At 46.8% G+C, this 8406-nt stretch overlaps 2 protein-coding genes across 3 annotated transcripts in view; one reads left to right on the forward strand and one right to left on the reverse strand.

The window, feature by feature from the left end:
• Pfdn2 (prefoldin subunit 2) overlaps positions 1 to 4735 on the forward strand; it is a 14354-nt gene extending 9619 nt beyond the window's left edge. The window contains exons 2-4 of one of the 2 annotated variants that reach the window (XM_021198890.2): positions 2576 to 2664; positions 2754 to 2877; positions 4105 to 4426. In XM_021198890.2, the coding sequence (XP_021054549.1) occupies positions 2576 to 2664; positions 2754 to 2877; positions 4105 to 4281 (390 nt within the window). In that variant the 3' untranslated portion in view covers positions 4282 to 4426. Of the gene's footprint in view, positions 1 to 2575; positions 2665 to 2753; positions 2878 to 4104 lie in introns of both variants that reach the window. The other variant, XM_029538891.1, reaches the window with a different exon arrangement.
• Positions 4655 to 7108, reverse strand: Klhdc9 (kelch domain containing 9). Its single transcript, XM_021199234.2, has 4 exons — positions 6439 to 7108; positions 6038 to 6197; positions 5751 to 5949; positions 4655 to 5214 (listed from the first exon to the last, which is right to left on the reverse strand). Exons 1-4 carry the CDS (start codon positions 6963 to 6965, stop codon positions 5048 to 5050), a joined length of 1053 nt encoding a protein of 350 aa, XP_021054893.1. The 5' UTR covers positions 6966 to 7108; the 3' UTR covers positions 4655 to 5047.
• Positions 7109 to 8406: the final 1298 nt, after the last annotated feature.

Here is an 8406-nt window from a genome sequence, read left to right on the forward strand (position 1 = left end):
AAAAAAAAAAAAAAAAAAAAAAAAATCTAGAGGATCTGGGTTTAATTTCCAGCTTATTATTGGTATGGCAGCTCCTGCTTTGGGGGATCTGATGCCTTCTTCTGGCCTCTTTGGGTCCCAGGCATGCACATAGCAGACATACACATACAGATAAGACACATAAAAATAAATCCTAGGGGGGAAAAATAAGTTTTTGAAAGATCTTGTATGTGTAAATAATAAGACTGTAAAGAGCTCTATGTAGTAATAAGTGATGTTGATTTAGAAAAGAATGCATAGTATTTTAATCAAACGGCTATTTCAGAGGGGAATTTACATACACTGATTTAATAGGGTAAAGAGACTCTCAACATAGACTAGTCTATCCCTGTTTACACGAGGCTGTTGAGGTTTGGTCTGTTGCTATGTATTGCAATGCTTAAATACTGGCCCCCAAGGTCTGGCTGCCTACAGGAATAAAAGGAGAACCTCACATACACTAAATGATGCTATGTAATCTTGTTCCTTAATGTAAGACTATTGGTTGAATAAAGATCCTATAGCCTGTAGCTGGGCAGAAGAGAGGTAGGTGGAGCTTCAGTTTTCAGGCTTGGGGTCTTGGGGGCAGGGACCACAAGAGAGGAGAGAAGAGGAAGAAGACACCATAGGAAAGGTAGATTATGAGAAGATGTCTGTGAGGGCCAGCCAATTGGAGAAGGAACAGTCCAGGCAGAACATGGCAGTCATACCTCAGGGTTAGTGACGGGGAAGTAGGCAAGAGTATAGAGGATTGATAACTGCACAGCTCTAATGCTGTTAAGGGGGTAATTGTAAATATAACGGTTTTATGTCTTTTATTTGGGAACTGAATGATCAAAGATGAGGTAGAAACCTCCAATTAATTTTTACAACATTTTGGCACCCATTGTGGGGCACCATTTTCCTGGTTCTTCCTCCCAGCCCCATGCTACCAGAGATAAGATTCAGACTCAAAATATATTTACAAATACCTTGATTATATAGCTAGGCTCTTCTCTGACTAGATCATAACTTAAAATAACCAATTTATTTTAACATGTATTCTGCCATGTAGTTGGTTACATGTACTCAGGTACCGAACAGCTGTCTTGTCATATCTTCCTGGGTGACTATCCGAAGCCTGGCACTATCCCAGAATCCTTTCTCCTCCTAGGTGTCCCATCTCCTGTTTCTTGCCTAACCTATAGGCCGTCACTTTTATTCACAGGTGCCACATTCCAGACAGACACAAGATGCCCTCTCTAGATTTGTTATTGGTAGTAGTGCTGGGAGTTGAACCCTGGTGCCTCTTGCATGCTAGGGCCATTCTCACTGAGTTGTACCTCCAGCTGTGAGCTAATATGATAGAACTTATATGGCTTAGTGGGAAAGCACGTGCCGCAGAGGCATGCCCGCCTGAGCATGGTCCTGGCAGCTCATAGAGCTGCTGTCCTTTCTGGAGTTAACTCCCATGCCCAGAAGCTCACAGCCACTAACTGAAGCTCCAGGCGAACCTTCTTCCTCCATGCTTGTTTATGTACACACAGGCACACACACACATAAAAAAAGGTCTTTAAGTCTTAAAAAACATAAATAAAAATAAAGGACTGTAAAGATGATGACTCAATGATTAAGATTTCACACTGTGCGGTGGTTCACAGTCATATGTAATGGGATCTGATGCCCTCTTCTAGTGTGTCTGAAGACAGCTACAGTGTACTCATATACATAAAATAATTAAATAAATCTTTTTTTTTTTTTTTTTTTTAAGTACACACTGGTCTTCTAGAAGACCCAGGTTTGATTTCCAGCACCCATATCAGGCATATAACTCCATCACCCTCTTCTGGTCTCTGATTAGTGACAAACTGGCAAGCTAGCTCAATGGTTAAAAGAACTTAAAAGAAAAATGGTTGCCGGGCATGGTGGTGCACGCCTTAATCCCAGCACTTGGGAGGCAGAGGCAGGCGGATTTCTGAGTTCCAAGACCAGCCTGGTCTACAAAGTGAGTTCCAGGACAGCCAGGGCTAAACAGAGAAACCCTGTCTCGAAAAACCAAAAAAAAAAAAAAAAAAAAAAGGAAAAGAAAAATTGTTAAAACATTTTGATGGGTCCCAGATTCAATTTCCAGCACACACACAGTGCTCACCACCATTTGTGACTCCAGTTTCAGGGACTCTGTTGCCCTCTTCTGGCCCCTTGGTACCAGGCACACACATGGTGCACATGTATACATACTTCCAGGTATAACAGCACTCATGAACATATAATAAAAATTAATAAGTTGGGGAGGGAAACATAAAAAAGCCTTCTTCACCTGCAAGTCTCTTGTAGGTATTCCAGTGGCTCCTCACTCCCCCCCCCCATCTCATCACATTCAAATCTATCGTTAAATCCCCCTTGTACCTAGTAAATATCTCAGACATATAGGCACTGGGTCTCAGTCATATAGGCACTCAGTAAGAATGTACTCTGCCCTTCCCAAGATAGCTATCCACTACTGCACCTTTGTAACTTGCCATCCTATGGACTGCCTTTACTTTCTGGTGTTTTCACAGTCTCATTTCTCATCTCTTAGGTAATTGCTGGCTTTAATCGCCTTCGGCAGGAACAGAGGGGCTTGGCATCCAAAGCAGCTGAGCTGGAGATGGAATTGAATGAGCACAGGTAGGAAGGCCGCAGAGAAACTGCAGAATGATCGAATGGAGGCTCATGGGGGGATCAGGACGCATACTGATCTTGTTCTCCTACCCTAGCCTGGTGATCGATACACTGAAGGAAGTGGATGAGACCCGCAAGTGCTATCGCATGGTTGGGGGTGTGCTGGTAGAGCGGACTGTCAAAGAAGTGCTGCCTGCCTTGGAGGGTAACAAGGAGCAGGTGAGCAAGAATTCCTCAGTAGGCGTTTGGGCAGCCAAGAGGTTAAATGTGGGTGACTAGGGGTTTAGGGAATTCATGTTGATGGTAGTAGCATACAGCCTGTTAGCTATCTACTGTGCCCTTTATACTATTGCGAAGTTGAAGTCCAACTCCTTAAGTGAGGAGTCATTGGATGTGTGCCCTTTCCATGGATTCTTTGATGTGGTTGAGTGGGGAGGGAATGGGTAGAGCAGTGTCTCTCACAATATAGTCTGTGGATCCCTGAGTCAGAACCTCCTGAAGAACTTGTTTAGCAGTGTTGGGCATCAAACCCAGGGTCTTATGTGCAGTACGCTAAATACTCTATCATTGAGCTACACCTCCAGCCAAGGACCAGTTTAAAATGAAGCTTCTTAAGATCTCTTGATCCACGGAACCAGACCCTTAAAGAATCCTGACTGAGGTGGCATACATTGGTGTTTAACTTGCTGAGATGATGAAGCAGGGGAATCTTGGGTTTGAAGCCTGCCTGGGCTAACTATAAATCATTTAAAAAAAAAAAATGAATGTGACCTAAGAGAAGAAACCATAGCATGACAAATGCGCCCCCCCCACCCCCCGACAGGGTTTCTCTGTATGACCCTGGCTGTCCTGGAACTCACTTTGTAGACCAGGCTGGCCTCGAACTCAGAAATCTGCCTGCCTCTGCCTCCTGAGTGCTGGGATTAAAGGCGTGTGCCACCACGCCCGCTGACAAATGCTCTTTTAAGAGCAAGCAGCCCACCCTTCCTGGGGGGTGACTGAGGATGGAAAGTTGCTGGAGAGGGGACAGTAATTGTCTTAAGTGTTATGTAGCTGCTGGTGAGCCACTTGTGCTCCTGTGGATAGCTCCACCCATGCCTACAAGGGTGCTCCAGGTTAGACCCATGGGCCACAAAACAAAACGGAGAAATATGATTATGAGATGGGAATGGGTTGGTGGCCAGTGGATAAATGGGCTGTTTGGTCAGTATATATTATATGCTTTTATAACATTATCAAAGAATAATGAAAATAAGTAGCCCAGTTGGTTCCCTTTTATAAGCCACTGTTTTTGAGAAGAAATCACTTGAATGTCTGGACTTTGCTAACTCTGGCTTAAAAGGTGAGCTTAACTGTGTTCTCGACTCACTGCCTCCAACTGTAGTACAGTCCGGGGCAGAGGAGGGAGAGCCGCAGTCCTTCTCCATCATCTCTTTTGCCTTTTAGATACAGAAGATCATTGAGACACTGTCACAGCAGCTTCAGGCAAAGGGCAAAGAACTCAACGAATTCCGGGAAAAGCACAACATTCGTCTTATGGGGGAAGATGAGAAGCCAGCAGCCAAGGAAAACTCAGAAGGGGCTGGGGCTAAGTCCAGCTCAGCAGGGGTGTTGGTTTCTTAGGAGCTAAGGCCTCTGGGTTTGTTTGTTTGTTTGTTTGTTTGTTTTTTTTACCCTGAATCCCACTTCTTTTTATTGTTGTTATTATTATTTCTCTGCTATTGTAATATTTTGTTGTTGTTGATTAAATGTTTTGGTCAAATACTTAGCCATAGCCTGAACCTTTATCTCATTTAGGGATATACTGACTGCATAGAGCTGGGTGTGGTGCCACACATGCCTTTAATAATCTTAGTGCTTGGGAGACAACGAGAGGCAGATCTCAGAGTTCCAGGCCAGCCTGGTCTACAAATGAAGTTCCCAGTCATCCAAGGCTATATAGACACAGTGAGACCCCATCTCAAACAAAACGAAAAAATAATAGGATTTGCATTGTTTCTACCAGTTTAATAGCTCATACTATCAGAAAGGAACCTCAGTTTGGCCTTTCCCTTGCAAATAGACATCTGCTTATTTGATGCTCTTCTAAAAGGGATTCAGAGGGCTAGAGAGATGGCTCAGATGGCTCAGCAGTGAAGAGCTCTGTCTGCTCTTCCACATGGTGGCTCACAACCATCTATAATGGGGTCTGATGCCCTCTTCTGGCATGAAGGTGTACATGCAAATAGGGCACTTATATAAATAAGATGTATAAATCTTTTAAAGGATTCAGAGACAAAACTCTCGGGCTGAAATTTAATAAATATTTGCAGTAGGGCAATAGCTCTGATGAGACCGCTTTGTTGGTTTGCCAACACAGAGGCTTGGCCATGTGTCTCTCTGCTGTTCTTTAGATGAAGAATTCCAGGATGCAAACCTGTGGGCTAGCTGTCCTGCCGTCCTCACCAAAACCCCCAACCAAATAAAGCTGGTCATTCCAAAGGCAAGTCCGATGGCCCATGCGCTTCAGTCCACGGTCTGTACTGGGGAAGTGGAACCACAGAGGCGGAGACTTGCCTGTGGGTTGAGAGCAGAAGGTGGTTACCCAGGCATTCTGCTCCAGCCTTACCCAGTACACACGCCTGCTATCATTCCCGTTTGATTGTCCACCTCTTCAGATGTTCAGTATTTATATTGTCTATTGTATTTTGGTTTTGAGACAGGGTCTCACTGTCACCCTGGCTAGTCTCACTCTAGATCAAGCTGGCTGGCCTCAAAAACTCTCAGGGGTCTGCTGCTTGCCTGTGCTTTCCAAGTGCTGGAATTAAAGGTGTGAACCACTATGCCTGGCTCTATTTTTTTGTTTTGCTTTTCAAAACAAGGTTTCTCTGTATAGCCCTGGCTGTCCAGGAGCTCACCAGGCTGGCTCTTTAGCGGTCCACCCACTTTTTTTTCTTTTCAGCAGTCCTCCTGAGTGGCATGCCCCACCACAACCGGACTGCATTCCTTTAACTTGTCAACTGATTTCTCCTCCTTTCTATCCCACCACCTTTTTTTGTATAATTTTTTAGCTTGTGTCTTTCCTCCCTTTCAAATGATAGTTTGTCTCTCACGGGTATCATAGATGTAGAGATCATTGCAGACCGTATCTCTAGCTCTGGTTAGAGTTTCTCCACCAAATAGTACAGCGAAGGGTCCCACCACTGAACAGGAATGATGGCGCAGGCTCCGTGGTCCTTGCTGTAGCCCCTGCCCACTGCTCACAAGCCTTGCAAGCTGTTCCCTCAAACGAGGGGCAACAGGCGGTTCCTCCTTGGGGAAGAAAAACAAGAAGGGGTTGTCTGAAGGGTTTGCTTATCGAAGTGTCAGTCCTTTTCTACTTTACATGAGGAGCTAATACCTTAATTTTCCCAGGGCTCCATTGCCCTGCTACTTCTGGTCCAACTGAGTTGCAACCCCCAAAGAGCAAAAGTTGATGACCCGGGTGCGGTCCAGCAGTTGGCAGCAGGGCAGCACAGTGGCCTGATCGTGAGGCTGTGTGACAGCCTTCTTCTTTGTAGCTGTTGGTACACAAATTCGGGTCTGAGTTTGGTTTTCTGAAAAGATTCTAGTGTTGTTCTTTGCCAGAGAGCCCTAGTGAAAGAGAAAATCGGACTTGGGGCAGATAATTAAGCCATCTTGGAAATTGTAGATTCCAAGACTGAATCTACTATGGATAGACCACCAGTACGTTTATTTAGGTTTTGTTTTTTCTAGAGTATAGAGAAAACAAACGAACGTTTGGGGCAAAAGTTGCAGTACCAATAAGTTCGGGTCCTGTGGTCCAACTTTAACGTGTAGATGCTTCCATAGCGTCGCTGAGTGTGGGTACCACCCTCTCTGCCAGACACTCGCAGCTCCCCGTCCGAGAGGCGAGTGCAGGTGTGGCTGCTGAGGCCAGCAGGAGGGCAGTTGCCAGGGTTCGCAGTCCATGCTTCCCACACTCCTCTCTCCGTGTCCAGCGCGGCCACCGTGGATAAGCGACGTGACCCGTCCCAGCCACCCACCACGCAGAGCCAACGTCCTCCCACCAGTGCCGCGTCGTGGTGGCTGCGAAGGGGACTACCTCGGGCTAGCAGCCGCACCGCTTGGCCCGCAGCTGGGTCAAAGATCACAGTGTCGTTGCTGGGCACTCTTGCACCACCTTCTAGGAGACCCCCTACCAGATAGAACCGTCCTTCCAGTTCCGTGCAAGAATGGAAGGCACGAGCCAGAAGCGCGTCTCGCGCCACTGGCCTCCAGGTCCAGGTTGAGCCTCTTGCTCCACCGAGGAACTGCACCCCAGCCATGGGCCAAGGGAAGGGGAGAGCAGCTCGGTCGCTTGGGGTCGCAATCCTTCACGAGGGGCCCTGCACTTCCTCCAAGCATAGGCTAGCTTCGACTCCAATACCAGCACAGGTCTTCATTCAAACCACCCTTTCTCGCCACCGCCGTCGCCCAGCAACCACTGCAGGGACTACAGTGCGACCGCTGCAAACTGAAGGTCGCAAAGCGCTTGTTACCTTGGAAACAAGAGACCTGCCTAGCTACCGCGATCTTACAGTGATGTCGTCAGGGGAACGAGATGTGGGGAAGCCAATAAATATCCGAAAGAATTTGAGCTCCGAAAGGCTAGAAACGGACAGTTCATTAGACGAATCCAATAGCTGCTAACTAGCCTGTAATTGTGACGTTTGAGGCAGGTGTTGGTGATAGGATGCGTGGAGGCCGTGTCTTTTCTTTCTTTTTTGCTGCAGGGTTTCCAACTTAGAATCTTCTCTAGGGATGAGGTAGGAAGGAAACAAGTCACAAATTAGAGGTTGAGGGAATGAACGTGGACTACGTTGCTTGGGATTCGGAGACTTGAGTAGACTTACTCCGTGTTCCCATTTATGAAACGGGCTGTTAGTGGTAAAAATCCTTGAAGGTGCTGAATGGATGGGAGAGTTCTCTCTGCTCTGGCCACTGGAGGGCAGTAGAGTCCAGTCTCAGTGAGAGAAGCGACAGGAGAGAAAGCTGCTAAGAAGGGACAGGGAAGAAAGAGATGAGTTAGGGTGGATGAAGTGGGAGAGGAAAAATAGGTTAGGCATATCTTGGACAATTTTTCACTACTTAGTTCTAGGATGAATAATTGTTTCATCTTGACTCATTAGAATAATATAACACATTAAATGGAGGCACCGTGGAGCTCAGGATTAAGGGCAGGGAGTTTCCCCTGATAAGATCCTGGGCCGAAGCTGCCCAGCCTTAGAAGGTGGGTGGGGGTGAGATGGGGAGGAGAGAGACACGGACTCCTGCCCCTCCCTGCTCTCTTCCTTTTAGTCAAGCTGGGTTACTGAAGGCCTAACTCTGTCCTCGCAGACTTAATGCAGAACGAAGAGGCCCAGATCAAGGCAGGCTGACTGGTTTCTGCTGTAGGAGGAAATACAGACTTCTACTTGTTGCTCCAGTCGGGGTGGAGCAGAAATAGGATCTCTGTCCCCCAGGCTGGGCTTTTAAGTGGGAAGGATGGCTGTGATTTGGGCCTTTGGTTTCTAAACATGAACTTGCTCCCAACCAGAACACACTGGGCCTTTTCCCTCCTGGTCCCAATTAGATCTTGAGAGAGAAATACATGGGGGAGGGTGTGCACAGGCATGGAGTAAAGAATTGAGCCTGGGGGCTGGAGAGATGGCTCAGTGGTTAAGAGCACTGACTGCTGTTCTGGAGGTCCTGAGTTCAAATCCCAGCAACCACATGGTGGTTCACAAC

Source organism: Mus pahari, chromosome 5, assembly GCF_900095145.1.
Source record: "Mus pahari chromosome 5, PAHARI_EIJ_v1.1, whole genome shotgun sequence".
Classification (NCBI taxonomy): domain Eukaryota; kingdom Metazoa; phylum Chordata; class Mammalia; order Rodentia; family Muridae; genus Mus; species Mus pahari.